At 43.3% G+C, this 15,505-nt stretch overlaps 1 protein-coding gene across 1 annotated transcript; it reads left to right on the top strand.

Annotated features, from left to right (window-relative positions):
• The first annotated feature begins 5,647 nt into the window (after positions 1–5,647).
• SLC25A34 (solute carrier family 25 member 34) lies at positions 5,648–14,147 on the top strand. The gene is made up of 5 exons (XM_072155313.1): positions 5,648–6,294; positions 8,126–8,191; positions 11,914–12,066; positions 12,875–13,009; positions 13,090–14,147. Exons 1-5 carry the CDS (start codon positions 5,893–5,895, stop codon positions 13,264–13,266), a joined length of 933 nt encoding a protein of 310 aa, XP_072011414.1. The 5' UTR covers positions 5,648–5,892; the 3' UTR covers positions 13,267–14,147.
• The last annotated feature ends 1,358 nt before the right edge of the window (positions 14,148–15,505 follow it).

Here is a 15,505-nt window from a genome sequence, read left to right as displayed (position 1 = left end):
ATAATAGAAAAGCGACGTTTCGTCCTCTCTATGAAGTTATTATCAAGCTTGATAATGCCTTCATAGAGAGGGCGAAACATTGCTTTTTTTTGAGGAGTGCTGCTTCGGTAGAATATTTTTCTGGTATATTAGATAGATTTTACTCCATTCCCATCACTACAATCGGAGAAGACTATAACGGATGTAAATGGAGCAGAATCACTCCTCACTGTCTACAGTTTATCCCTTCTATATTATACAGGTATCTATCATACATAATGCAGAGCTACTGTATGTGTCATACAAGAGCTGAACCACTGTAGCTAAGCTGCCATTATGGTGGCATTTAGGAGATACGAGATACATTATCCCTTCCCTGCGAGTTTCCCTGCTTTCCCCACTGCATCTACTTTAGATTTCGGAAAACTGGCAGAGACTATACAATGGGTACGGAAAGTTTTCAGACCCCTTTTTAAATTTACTTTTTTTGTTTCATTGTAGCCAATTGGTGAGATCAAAAAAGTTATATTTTGCTCATTAATGTGCACTATGCCCCATCTTTACAGGAAAAAAAGAAATGTAGATATTTTTAGTCTTGTTGGAAGGTTCGGCCCAGTCTGAGGTCCAGAGAATCTGGAAGAGGTTCTCATCCAGGATATCTCTGTACTTGGCTGCATTCATCTTTCCTTCCATTACACCCAGTAGTCCCTTCCCTGCCCCCACCATGTGTCACTGATTGGACTGTATTTGGCAGGTGATGAGCAGCGCCGGGTTTTCTCTAAAAAGTTCAATCTTCATCTCATCAGACCAGAGATTATCATTTCTCATAGTCTGGGATCCTTAATGTGTTTTGCACACCAAATGCAGATTTCATATGTCTTGCACTGGGTAGAGGCTCCTATCTCCCTACTGCATCTCTGGGGCTCAGCCACAGTGGTCTTGGGGGTTCTTCATTACCTCTCAACAAGGCTCTTCTCCCAATGTGCTCTTAGGAACCTTGAGTGCTGCAGAAATTTTTTTTTTAACCTTGACCAGATCTGTGCCTTGCCACTATTCTGTCTCTGAGCTCCTTGGGCAGTTCCTTAAACCTCATGATTCTCATATGCTCTGACATTAACTGTGAGCTGTGAGGTCTTAATTAGAAAAGGCACACACTTGTCTATATAAGTCCAATCAGTTTAATTAAACACAACTTGACTCCAATAAAGGAGTAGAATCATCTCAAGGAAGATCAGAAGGAAATGGACAGCGTTTGAGTTAAATAATAGTGTCACAGCAAAGGGTCTGAATACTTATGACCATGTGATATTTCAGCTTTTCTTGTAGAGTGCACATTAATGGGCAAAGAAAAAATAACTTGACCTCGCCAATTGGCTGGAAAGAAACACAGCGTGAAAAATTCAAAGCGGTCTGAATACTTTTTGTACCGATTGTGGCAAAAATCTCCAACGGATCGGACCTGATCTTAGGCCTGAACTGCCCTATATTGCGCCAGTCCTAATAAATTTCCCCCATTGAATGCAATTAAAGTACTGCCTTAGGTCCATTTCACATTATTTTGTGATCAGAGCCGGTACAATTGCTGTGCCATAGACTAATCGCTGTGCTGGGGATTGAACTCCCTGCATTATATTGCTATATGATGGATGAGAGGTATTATTTCCCTGATATGTAGCAGAGCCAACTGATCATGGAGTAATGTGAAATGGCCCTTACAAAGATGCCAGGATGGTGCTTAAATAATATCCTCTGTGGATACCTTCTCAGTTACCTACAGTGTTTCTACCTGTTTACTGAAACCTATCCAAGTTATAGTTCTATAATGGACACAGACATGGAATTCAGACTTTTTCACTCATTTTGAGGGTATCCACACTGAGGCTATCTGTACACGATAAAAAAATGACAGCTAGCACATGTCCTCATGTGCTGCAATGGGCTTGTTGTAATGCCAAGAGCCAAAATTAGACAAATGTTGCCTCTGTCCAGATGTTTATGGACCCAACTCTATGTACTTTACTGGCAAAAAGAATGAGGATTTCTTCAAGTCCTTCTTCTCCCCCTTAGAAAAAGTAAGGACTATTCTTTCCAGCTTGGAGCAGCGAGGTCAAGGCATACACAGATTACTATAGAGAGGTGTCTGTAATTGGTACAACAATACAGGGTGAGTGTCCACCCATATGCAGGTTTGTCTTTTCACATTGATTTCCTACTACACTGGGTCACACCCTGGTGTTTTATTTACAGTCTCTAGTTTTTAGCATCCATACTTAAAGAGTTTCTATCGTTAGAGGAGGGGGGATGGGGAGGATTTAGGGGGATATGTGTTTTGTGTAAAAACAGTTGAAGATCAATAAAAAAAAATATTTGATTAAAAAAAAAGTTTCTATCACCTTCCTGAAAAGCTAAATGGTGCAGGATTGTTTATGAATAGAGAAAAAAACCCTATAGAAGAACCACCATGACTGTATCACACTGACATCATTACATCACTACTGACAATAGATGATGTCACAGCTTATCTCCTCCCCCTCCCTGTACAATGACCTCTATATAGATAGCACTGACCCATCATTACATCACTACTGACAATAGATGATGTCACAGCTTATCTCCTCCCCCTCCCTGTACAATGACCTCTATATAGATAACACTGACCCATCATTACATCACTACTGACAATAGAGGATGTCACAGCTTATCTCCTCCCCCTCCCTGTACAATGACCTCTATATAGATAACACTGACCCATCATTACATCACTACTGACAATAGATGATGTCACAGCTTATCTCCTCCCCCTCCCTGTACAATGACCTCTATATAGATAACACTGACCCATCGTTACATCACTACTGACAATAGATGATGTCACAGCTTATCTCCTCCCCCTCCCTGTACAATGACCTCTATATAGATAACACTGACCCATCGTTACATCACTACTGACAATAGATGATGTCACAGCTTATCTCCTCCCCCTCCCTGTACAATGACCTCTATATAGATAGCACTGACCCATCATTACATCACTACTGACAATAGATGATGTCACAGCTTATCTCCTCCCCCTCCCTGTACAATGACCTCTATATAGATAACACTGACCCATCATTACATCATTACTGACAGTAGATGATGTCACAGCTTATCTCCTCCCCCTCCCTGTACAATGACCTCTATATAGATAACACTGACCCATCATTACATCACTACTGACAATAGATGATGTCACAGCTTATCTCCTCCCCCTCCCTGTACAATGACCTCTATATAGATAACACTGACCCATCGTTACATCACTACTGACAATAGATGATGTCACAGCTTATCTCCTCCCCCTCCCTGTACAATGACCTCTATATAGATAGCACTGACCCATCATTACATCACTACTGACAATAGATGATGTCACAGCTTTTCTCCTCCCCCTCCCTGTACAATGACCTCTATATAGATAACACTGACCCATCATTACATCATTACTGACAGTAGATGATGTCACAGCTTATCTCCTCCCCCTCCCTGTACAATGACCTCTATATAGGTAACACTGACCCATCATTACATCACTACTGACAATAGATGATGTCACAGCTTATCTCCTCCCCCTCCCTGTACAATGACCTCTATATAGATAACACTGACCCATCGTTACATCACTACTGACAATAGATGATGTCACAGCTTATCTCCTCCCCCTCCCTGTACAATGACCTCTATATAGATAACACTGACCCATCATTACATCACTACTGACAATAGATGATGTCACAGCTTATCTCCTCCCCCTCCCTGTACAATGACCTCTATATAGATAACACTGACCCATCGTTACATCACTACTGACAATAGATGATGTCACAGCTTATCTCCTCCCCCTCCCTGTACAATGACCTCTATATAGATAACACTGACCCATCATTACATCACTACTGACAATAGATGATGTCACAGCTTATCTCCTCCTGCTGTACAATACCTATATATGTCCTGTCCTATATTATGAATATATTTATATTATAGTCATTGTTCCATGAACGTTGCATTTCTCATAAATTCTCTATTATTAGAAATGATCTGATCTGACACAAGATGACTGTATCCATGAGAAGGTAGAAGGAGTGGAGCGATGTTCTGCAGGTCCTCTGTGTACTCAGGGGATGGATTGGGGTATCATGCACAGTATTAAAAGATCTTCACACTCTCCTGATCTCTCACAATCCGCTTTTACAGACTCATCCTAAATTAGTCCACCAGGTGGCATAGTGGAGCACCTGGCTCCTGCAGGGGGCACCTGTCTTTCCTCTGCATTGCTCTGTCTACGATGTAACTAGCAGAAATACATTACCCCATGGTGACTTATAACAAATGATAAGGCAACACAATGATAATATGGTATAAAATTGCAAAGGCAAAATAAGGCGACCAGTGTATCCATATAGTCCTCATGTTCACTAGTAATGGGGGTGTAACTTATGGGGTTGCTCTAATGCAGATGCAAGGAATCAGGCAGTCCTGTCGGATGACTTGGTAATTCACAGGATAAACAAAAAAGTTGGATTCCGGCACATGTCATTCCATCTTTAAAAGCGATATATTTTATTGCATAAAGTGAAAAAAGCATGGTCAAATCTTATATGATATCCAGAAACAGAACGTTTCGGATTATTGGTATTCAGTCCTTGTTCATGAATGCCAATTGTCCGAAACGCGTAGATATGTTTCTGGATCTCATGCAAGAAAAGATGGAATGACGCATGCCGGAATCCAACCTTTTTTGTTAGTCCTGCCTTTAGTATTCCCTTAGGCCGTGTTCACACGGTGCGTTTTGTTTACGCTTTGAGACACAATACAAAGGCGTCATCACATGTTGAAGTAACCTTGCTGGAAACGCAATGTCGCCTTATTATTATTTATAGAGCACCACTAATTCCTGTGGTGCTGTACATTACAGGAGATCAGGAAACAAGATGTGAGTTGGATGTGATCAGCGTTTGGATTGTGTTTCAAAACGCACCGTGTGAACGCAGCCTCAGATTAAACTTGGGCACTATTTGGGTTTCCCCTCCTACCGGTCCATGTTTACTGTTCTGCAGCCCGGCACTAAGATCTGCTTTCTATATCTATCATTAGATTGCAAGCTCTTGTGAGCAGGGACCTCAAATGACCCTGTGATTACTTTGTAATGACTTATTTTGTTTATATATATATTCCATGATCTGTACCTCTCTGCGGAATATGATGATATTACATAGATTTATTGTAACCATTATTATTGCTAATTATAATCCTCCGGGCTGTAATGTTATATGACACAAGTCGCTTTTCTAATTGTTATTATTTATTTCTTGCTGTTATTCTCCGTGCTGATATAATGATTGCAATCCAAACCCTAAAACGAGCTGCACAATGCATCATGATCACCCTGCAGGGATGCGCTCAGCATCTATACATCACCATTTAAAGGACCAGCCATAAAACAAGGACACAAACCAGGAAATGCAGGGGAAGGGGCAGTAACCGTGACCTTTCCCCTACATGTGATGAGCGGCTGGGAAGGCCATCCCCGCTGCTCCCTCCTCTGGGTGCTGGAGGTGTGTATGAATAAGAGCACCCAGATTGGTTGGGGGTAGGCTGGAGGGCTGGACGATGGGAGTTAGGATCCCAGAGATGATGAGCTTGCGTGCAGGAGCTCTATGGCTGCAGAACACAGGAGACTGCAGCCTTATACCAGATACAAGACTTATGCACCTGTGCTGGGCTGACACCAGAGAGCACAAGCGATGGATAGGAAGCCTCTGCTGCCGGTGCTGATGGAGGGCATGATGTCTCTCTTATGACCGGCTGCATCTGTTAAGACATTTTTTGTCTTCCTACCCTTTGCTTTCTAATATTTGGCTACCCATAACAATGGCGACCCCACCACCTGGCTCGGTTATGTCCATCTCTCCACCGGTGGACTTCGTGCTGGGGGCGTCCGCCTGCTGCATGGCATGTGTGTTTACTAACCCTCTAGAAGTGGTGAAGACAAGACTACAGCTACAAGGTGAACTGCGTGCCCGGGGGTCTTACACAAGACATTACAGGGGGGTCTTGCAAGCCATGGTGGCTGTTGGCCAAGCGGATGGACTACGAGGGCTACAAAAGGGACTAACGGCAGGACTGCTGTATCAGGGGATGATGAACGGAGTGCGCTTCTACCTGTACTCACATGCTGAGGACATGGGGCTCACCGAACGCCCGGGTGGCACCGTGGCTGCGGGGGCGATCGCTGGAGCTCTGGGGGCATTAGTGGGAAGTCCGGCATATCTGGTAAGTGGTCATTATACACCATAGATGTAGTAGTACGAAAACTGTCATGTAGATGTGACCTGCTGTCCTATGTAACATCTGAGATGTAGTAGATGTGACCCACAGTCCTATGTAACACCACAGATAATACAGGGGATAACTCTCTGGGTAAAGATAATATAGTAGATGTGACCTGCAGTCCTATGTAACAGCACAGATAACACACTGATAACTTTCTGGGTACAGATCATGTAGTAGATGTGACCTGCAGTCCTATGTAACAGCACAGATAACACAAGGGATAACTTTCTGGGTACAGATCATGTAGTAGATGTGACCTGCAGTCCTATGTAACAGCACAGATAACACAAGGGATAACTCTCTGGGTACAGATAATATAGTAGATGTGACCTGCAGTCCTATGTAACAGCACAGATAACACACTGATAACTTTCTGGGTACAGATCATGTAGTAGATGTGACCTGCAGTCCTATGTAACACCACAGATAACACACTGATAACTTTCTGGGTACAGATCATGTAGTAGATGTGACCTGCAGACCTATGTAACAGCACAGATAACACACTGATAACTTTCTGGATACAGATCATGTAGTAGATGTGATCTACAGTCCTATGTAACACCACAGATAACACAGTGATAACTCTCTGGGTACAGATAATATAGTAGATGTGGCCTGCAGTCCTATGTAATGCCATGTACAGATCATGTAGAAGATGTAACATGCAGTCCTATGTAACCGCACAGATAACGCAGTGATATCTCTCTGAGTACAGATCATGTAGAAGATGTGACCTGCAGTCCTATGTAACAGTACAGATAACACAGATCATGTAGTAGATGTTACATCTATTTTGCAGTCTAGGAAAGTTGCGTGATGACCCTGTGGAGGGTATATAGATGATGCCAAGCTTCTGCATCGACTGCATATACATTTTTGCTATACAGAATTTGTACCACCTTGACTGTAGGGGAGACTAAGGTTACAGTCTGCAGTGAATGACCCCCAAACCTCCGCTCCGTGCACCAGGATCTGCGCATAAGCCTTTGTTTAGAATGACAAGCCGCCATTGTAGCGACACAAACCAGATCTGCAGGTCCCTGGCACCGGTGGCGTTGGCTCTGCCAGGCTCCTGTCACAGGGTGGGGGCGGGGGATCCTGATAAATGATACACTACCTGGAAGCCGCAGTGTAACTTACCTGAAAGTTTGCTACAATGTATCCACTCCCTGCACACTACACCCTTTTCCAGCTATTGAAGTGAGGTAAGAATATTTCTATTCACTGACAGAAAGCAAAAATCTTGTAAATGATGAGAAATGGAAAATATTGTCTAAAAGTCTATTAGAAAGTTGGATTTTTTTCCCCTATGATCTGATATTGTGCTTCATATCACAGCCCCAGTTCATTCCAGTACAAATCCAGCATACCCAAACCTGAGAGGGTCATAACACCCCTATCCCTCCTCGAAAGACTGAGATTAATTTCCTTCTTTCCAAGGGTTTCTGTAATAATAATCCTAGTCCGCCATGCTTCCTCCCTGCACCATGTGAGCCAAGTATCTTGTTACTTATGTCCTCTGTCAGTATTCCAGGCTGGAGGACGCCTCATACAACATGACACCAAGGTGAACATTGAAGGAGGAGAACCACATCCTAATATTATGGGGTTATAAGAATCTACCATTATAGGGCCTGGTGTTAGAATGGACAACCTGTACCCCAACGCAATCCTCAAACATGATTGATCATTTCCTTTTTTTCATAGAGCGGTCATTATCTTGTCTTGTTCCCAAATTGTCATCTAAAATTTTGCGTTGTTACTGCAGGTAAAGACCCATCTCCAGGCGCAGACGGTGGCTGCCATTGCTGTAGGACATCAGCACAATCACCAGGTAAGGATGGACATCCATGTGATTTTTCACATTCCATTAGACTTTTAGGGAAAGGGTTGAGCCGCAAACACTAGCAGGAATAAGCCCAAGTTTTCTCCTGCCACGGGTCAGTAAAAAACCCACATTCATATCAGGGTCAATGTGTCGGGGTGTCAACCGCAAAAAAAAAAAACATGGATAACACATGGATGAAAAGAACATACATAAGAATCATGTAATCGATTCTCAAAATGATTCTGCACATTATTACACCAATGGCCTCTCTAGAGATCTGCAGAACATTGCTCTGACATCCCTGTCTTCCGGCCGATACAGCGTGATCTATTCTGCAGCTTATTACACCACTGTCCTCTCTAGAGATCTGCAGAACATTGCACCTTCTGAGCAGGACTAGGGATTCCGATATGTGTCTGTGTACAGTCAGTAACTGGTTGTTAATGGATACAAATGTCAGGATACAAAGTCCACTGGAGGTGGGTGCTGTATCTCCCTCTCTCAGTGGTTTACAAATTGTGACACCGGACACTCCTCGTCATCCAATAAGTAGTCATATGTGAGATCCGGCCCCCAGGAATTTATTTTTCCACTGAAGGAGTGAATGGACCCTGGACCATGTTCATTATATGTTATCCATCTGTTGTCTGCTCTGGGTGTGATCCCATTAAGAGCCCCAGAAGCAGAATGAGACCCTACAGAAAATCTTACATCTAACAACTCACCCCCGGCAGCTGTTCCTCACCTACGGCTGCAGATCTCCTGGTGTTTCCGTCTCTTATTTTTGACTATTGCTCCTTCTTATTATTACAAAGTTAATCCCGATTCATCCTAATCTTGGATTGACATCATTATAAAGGCCAGTTGGACACCAGGACCACACATCTGCGCTGTAAATAACTATATTTAGCGAAAATACTGTATATACTAAGGAAAGATGCTTTATTATACACTGGCCTTTTGACCATTGTTTTAGGGTTCGTTAGACTCTAAAAATTCTGAAATCTATCAAGACCTGGTCCTCAGCGTATACAAGGCTAGGAGTTTGAAAACCACACAATTGATTGATTGATTTTGGTTCCCAAATATTCCGGAAAACAGCAGTAGTATCGTGCTGTGTTTATATATGCAGATACAAGAGTGGTAGTACTGTGCTATGCTTATATATGCAGGATAAGTGTGGTAGTACCGAGCTGTGCCTATATATGCAGGATAAGAGTAGTAGTACTGTGCTATGCTTATATATGCAGGATAAGAGTAGTAGTACTGTGCTATGCTTATATATGCAGGATAAGAGTAGTAGTACTGTGCTATGCTTATATATGCAGGATAAGAGTAGTAGTACTGTGCTATGCTTATATATGCAGGATAAGAGTAGTAGTACTGTGCTATGCTTATATATGCAGGATAAGTGTAGTAGTACTGTGCTATGCTTATATATGCAGGATAAGTGTAGTAGTACTGTGCTATGCTTATATATGCAGGATAAGAGTAGTAGTACTGTGCTATGCTTATATATGCAGGATAAGAGTAGTAATACTGTGCTATGCTAATATATGCAGGATAAGTGTGGTAGTACCGAGCTGTGCCTATATATGCAGGATAGGAGTGGTAGTACTGTGCTGTGCCCATATATCCAGGATAAGAGTAGGAATACTGAGCTGTGCCTATTTAGGCAGGATAAGAGTAGTAGTACTGTGCTGTGCCCATATAGGCAGGATAAGAGTAGTAGTACTGTGCTGTGCCTATATATCCAGGATAAGAGTGGTAGTGCTGTGCTGTGCCTATATATGTAGGATAAGAGTAGTAGTAACGAGCTGTGCCTATATAGGCAGGATAGGAGTAGTAGTAACAAGCTGTGCCTATATAGGCAGGTTAAGAGTAGTAGTACTGAGCTGTGCCTATGTATCCAAGATAAGAGTGGTAGTGGTGTGCTGTGCCTATATGTGTAGGATAAGAGTAGAAGTACTGAGCTGTGCCTATTTAGGCAGGATAAGAGTACTAGTACTGTGCTTTGTCTATATAGACACGATATGAGTAGGTGTGCCGTGCTGTGCCTATATATGCGGAAAAAGAGTGGGAGTGCTGTGCCTATATATGCAGGATAAGAGTAGTAGTACTGTGCTGTGCCTATATATGCAGGATAAGAGTGGTAGTACTTAGCTGTGCCTATATATGCAGGATAAGAGTGGTAGTACTTAGCTGTGCCTATATAGGCAGGATAAGAGTAGTAGTACTGTGCTGTGCCTATATAAGCAGGGTAAGAGTAGTAGTACTGTGCTGTGCCTATATAAGCAGGGTAAGAGTAGTAGTACTATAATATTCCCATACTGTATTTGCAGGACATAGGGGCCAACTTCAAAGCCGGTAGTCTAAGTTTGGAGGCAATTAAATAACAGTCTAGGTTAAAACTAAATCTTTAAGGCCAATGTCACATGCGGCCCTTGCACTGCATATAGAAGTGCAATGCAAATGACATTGGGAGGGGCTTGGCCCAATTGCATATGCTTTTCCTTATCCGTATGGCAGTGTGTACATGAAAAATACCGGGTGTTCGTCACCTGGGCATGACCTGGGTAGATGGGTCTAGAATTCTGTTTGAGCATGTTGAAGGGAGGGTGAAAAGTTTGCACGGCGCCATTAATCACTAAACCCTTCCTACAAGGCGCCAGCAGTTCAGTCTGATTTGTGTGAAGTAACAGTGTGGGGAATATTTTCTTGGCACATCCTCTGATACCTGTAGATGGGACCTGTATAAACTATTGTGAAGTTCAGTAACCATTCTGTCTATAGTCTGCAAATAAAATGTGGCAGATCTCGTGTCTAAATATAAATCTATTTTAGAATATTAGAGTCAATAACAGGGGACAGGGTTCAGATAACCTCTCACACAGGAGATACAGGCAGGGGGCGGGGCTGTGACTACCTCTAACACATGATATACAGGCAGGGGGCGGGGCTGTGACTACCTCTAACACATGATATACAGGCAGGGGGCGGGGCTGTGACTACCTCTAACACATGATATACAGGCAGGGGGCGGGGCTGTGACTACCTCTAACACATGATATACAGGCAGGGGGCGGGGCTGTGACTACCTCTAACACATGATATACAGGCAGGGGGCGGGGCTGTGACCACCTCTCAGACATGATATACAGGCAGGGGGCAGGGCTGTGACCACCTCTCAGACAGGTTATCAGCAGTAATGAAGTATCTGTTGCTGACTATGTATAGGTCACTCAGGCCCTCCACCTATCAGATATTCATTAACTTGCCTATGGATAGTTCATAAATATCATGACCCTGTAAAATGGGCAATTCAGCATTTATATTGTTTGTTTCCCTGGTGTTAGGGTACATGGGGTTACCCTCGAAGAGGCCTGTGATTGCTCAAAACTTATCTTATTCACCTTTGTTCCAGTTCAGGACCTGAACCTTCTAAGCGTGACACAGGAAAAACACGTTATCTCCTCATCAGGCGATCACTTGACAGGTCCTATAGTAAGAGGGAAAATACGTGACATCACCTGGTAGCAGGCATGGACGCTGGGGAAGGGCTGTCCGCTGCAAACCAGTGCAATATCCTACATATACTAAGTATGGGGTAAAGTTTTGGGCTATGTATACATTACACCTATAGGAGCTGCAGGCCGTTGCATTGTAGAGGGAGTAATGTTCTGCAGAGCAGGTGGTGTAATATTTTCATTTCTTCTTCTCCTGCTTAGAGTGTCAGTTCTGCCTTTGAGACCATCTACAAGAAGCAGGGGATCTTGGGACTGTGGCGCGGTGTGAACGGCGCCGTTCCGCGCGTTATGGTTGGATCTGCGGTACAGTTGGCGACTTTTGCTAATGCCAAAGAATGGGTGAAGAAATGGAAGGTAATTAAGACAAACCATCAAATTCTACACCAGCCGTTGTAACTGTACCTCCAGATCTGTGTTATCGCGCCTTTTGTGTATGTTGTTAGTAGCAGCAGGACTGTGAAAAATGCATTTATGATCTAGGACTGTGCCTAGATGTTCTGACACTTCTGTGCTCTGTTTTTTCTACAATGATCCCTTCCTCTCTGTAGTATTATTGAAGTGACAAATGGCTGTGAACTAGTCAAATGCACAGAGCTCAGTAGACAGCAGTGTGATGACATACCTTAATGTGTGGTTTTGGTAGCAGCAGGACTGTAAAAAATGCCTTTATATGTAAGGATTGTAGCCTCTCCAAGTGTCCTCACACTGCTGTGCTCTGTGTTCTTTGCCTTGAGCTGCTCTTTAGCCTTACTGTATACTACAGCTATCACTCACAGCAGTAGGAGAGACTGAATTAGTCTCTCACGTAACTTTGACACACGATTTTTGCCTTTGTTGTTTAGTAGCAGCAGGGCTTTGAATAATGCATTAATATTCCAATAATTTAACTCTACCAAGAGCACTTGAGGCTAGTCCTTTCATTGCTGCCCTACAGCTCCTCAAAAAAAAAAAAAAATCTGTAGTATGCTTCTAGTTGGGTACTACAGCTATCACACTGAGCACAAAAGTGGGGCTGTAATCTAGTTCACTGCACAGAGTGAAGAACACAGCGGGGTGATATAAGTCTGATATAAAAATACATTTTTGACAGTCCTGCTACTAAGGGGGACGTAGAGAACAGGTTCTGTTGAAGTTTTGGTGTAATTATTGGGTTTTGTTACAGTGGTTCCCGGATGACAGCTGGCTGGTGCCATTGGCTGGAGGGATGATCAGCAGTGTTGGGGTTGCGGTAGCAATGACCCCATTTGACGTGGTCAGCACACGACTGTATAACCAGCCGGTGGACAGCGAGGGTCGGGTAAGCGAAGCTACTATAGACACTTGTTTGTAGCTTCTTTGGTCTTCTTGCCTCCTAACTCTTCTCTTTTTGTTCCTCAGGGCCGCCTCTACCGGGGGTTCCTGGACTGTTTCCTAAAGATCACACACAAGGAAGGTGTCCTAGCGCTCTACAAGGGAATTGTCCCGGCTTATGTCCGCCTGGGACCACACACCATCCTGAGCCTGCTCTTCTGGGAGGAGCTGAGGAAGCTGACGTACTACTACCAGCACCATTGATGGTGGAGACCACATGGACCTAACCACTGGGGCCCCAGAAGGGGGGGGGGTCCATAAAAACTCAGGGCTCATTAGGAGACTGTGAGAAGAGACTGACAAAAAGAAGCAATACTGTTGTGCCAAAAGGGGGTGAACTTTGGAGATGATATTGTGTGGAGAGATGAAACTTCTTATATGGTTCACAGTCTTATCTTAGCCATTATTTTTTAATATTTGGGGTGCAGGCGCCCTGCCACCCTCCCCCCAGATTACAGGGTCCATATATACAATCTATGTATATTTCCTCTCGGGTGCTCATGATTGCTGCTGGATTTTTTAGAATCTGCATCAATTGTACTTTTCTTATACCCGTACGGGGGGAGGGGATTATTAGGATGCAATATTAAAATTAGATGTCATTGATGAGATGCTGCTTCTTGATCATGTGACCTGCACATTTTCGGTCTGACAACATTAAATTTGCATCACCTTCTTGGTTATTACAGCAATTTATTACCACCCTCCGGCTGCAATAGTTAAAGGTGCAACCCCAAACCTACAATTTTAAAAATGAATTAGAATATGACCACGGTGTTTCACAGCGGCCACATGAGTCCTTACCAAATGGTCTGTTAAAAGGTTAATGTCCTGACATGTGTTTATTACAGACATTGATTCTGCCACACCCAAATACTGGCTACTTTATACACCCCTGTCTAAAGTGGCTCCCTCTAGTGGCTGCTCCGATTTAACATTTTGAGAAACATTGTAATGGCTAAGGCCAAGTCAGCATCTGTAAGTTCCTATCACGTTGCAGATGGGGTATAATACAATATAAGTGCCTTGTATACTGCGCCACCTGCTGGAGGGTTACAAATAAAAGTCTTATTTCCCAAAAGAAAGTGGTGGATTTTATTTTTCAATTAATATATGAAATGAACTTCAGCTAATGTTATATATATGGGAGCTAATATTGTGCACTGTCCATATATACAGGACAGGAGAAGTGGTACTGTGCACTGTCCATATATATACAGGACAGGAGAAGTGGTACTGTGCACTGCCCATATATATACAGGACAGGAGAAGTGGTACTGTGCACTGCCCATATATATACAGGACAGGAGAAGTGGTACTGTGCACTGCCCATATATATACAGGACAGGAGAAGTGGTACTGTGCACTGTCCATATATATACAGGACAGGAGAAGTGGTACTGTGCACTGTCCATATATATACAGGACAGGAGAAGTGGTACTGTGCACTGTCCATATATATACAGGACAGGAGAAGTGGTACTGTGCACTGTCCATATATATACAGGACAGGAGAAGTGGTACTGTGCACTGTCCATATATATACAGGATAGGAGAAGTGGTACTGTGCACTGTCCATATATATACAGGACAGGAGAAGTGGTACTGTGCACTGTCCATATCTATACAGGACAGGAGAAGTGGTACTGTGCACTGTCCATATATATACAGGACAGGAGAAGTGGTACTGTGCACTGCCCATATATATACAGGACAGGAGAAGTGGTACTGTGCACTGTCCATATATATACAGGACAGGAGAAGTGGTACTGTGCACTGTCCATATATATACAGGACAGGAGAAGTGGTACTGTGCACTGTCCATATATATACAGGACAGGAGAAGTGGTACTGTGCACTGTCCATATATATACAGGACAGGAGAAGTGGTACTGTGCACTGTCCATATATATACAGGACAGGAGAAGTGGTACTGTGCACTGTCCATATAGATATACAGGACAGGAGAAGTGGTACTGTGCACTGCCCATATATATACAGGACAGGAGAAGTGGTACTGTGTACTGTACATATATACAGGAGAAGTGGTACTGTGCACTGTCAATATATATACAGGACAGGAGAAGTGGTACTGTGCACTGTCCATATATATACAGGACAGGAGAAGTGGTACTGTGCACTGTCCATATATATACAGGACAGGAGAAGTGGTACTGTGCACTGTCCATATATATACAGGACAGGAGAAGTGGTACTGTGCACTGTCCATATATAAACAGGACAGGAGAAGTGGTACTGTGCACTGTCCATATATATACAGGACAGGAGAAGTGGTACTGTGCACTGTCCATATATAAACAGGACAGGAGAAGTGGTACTGTGCACTGTCCATATATATACAGGACAGGAGAAGTGGTACTGTGCACTGTCCATATATATACAGGACAGGAGAAGTGGTACTGTGCACTGTCCATATATATAC

Source organism: Engystomops pustulosus, chromosome 6 (genome assembly GCF_040894005.1).
Source record: "Engystomops pustulosus chromosome 6, aEngPut4.maternal, whole genome shotgun sequence".
Lineage (NCBI taxonomy): Eukaryota > Metazoa > Chordata > Amphibia > Anura > Leptodactylidae > Engystomops > Engystomops pustulosus.
Note: the sequence above shows the minus strand (reverse complement) of the source record. Positions and strands in the feature narration are given on the sequence as shown.

Coding starts and splice junctions, on each gene's coding strand:
- SLC25A34 (XM_072155313.1), top strand. CDS start 5,893: ATGGCGACCCCACCACCTGGCTCGGTTATGTCCATCTCTCCACCGGTG. Junction 6,295..8,125: donor TGGGAAGTCCGGCATATCTG/GTAAGTGGTCAT, acceptor TTGTTACTGCAG/GTAAAGACCCATCTCCAGGC. Junction 13,010..13,089: donor CGGTGGACAGCGAGGGTCGG/GTAAGCGAAGCT, acceptor TTTGTTCCTCAG/GGCCGCCTCTACCGGGGGTT.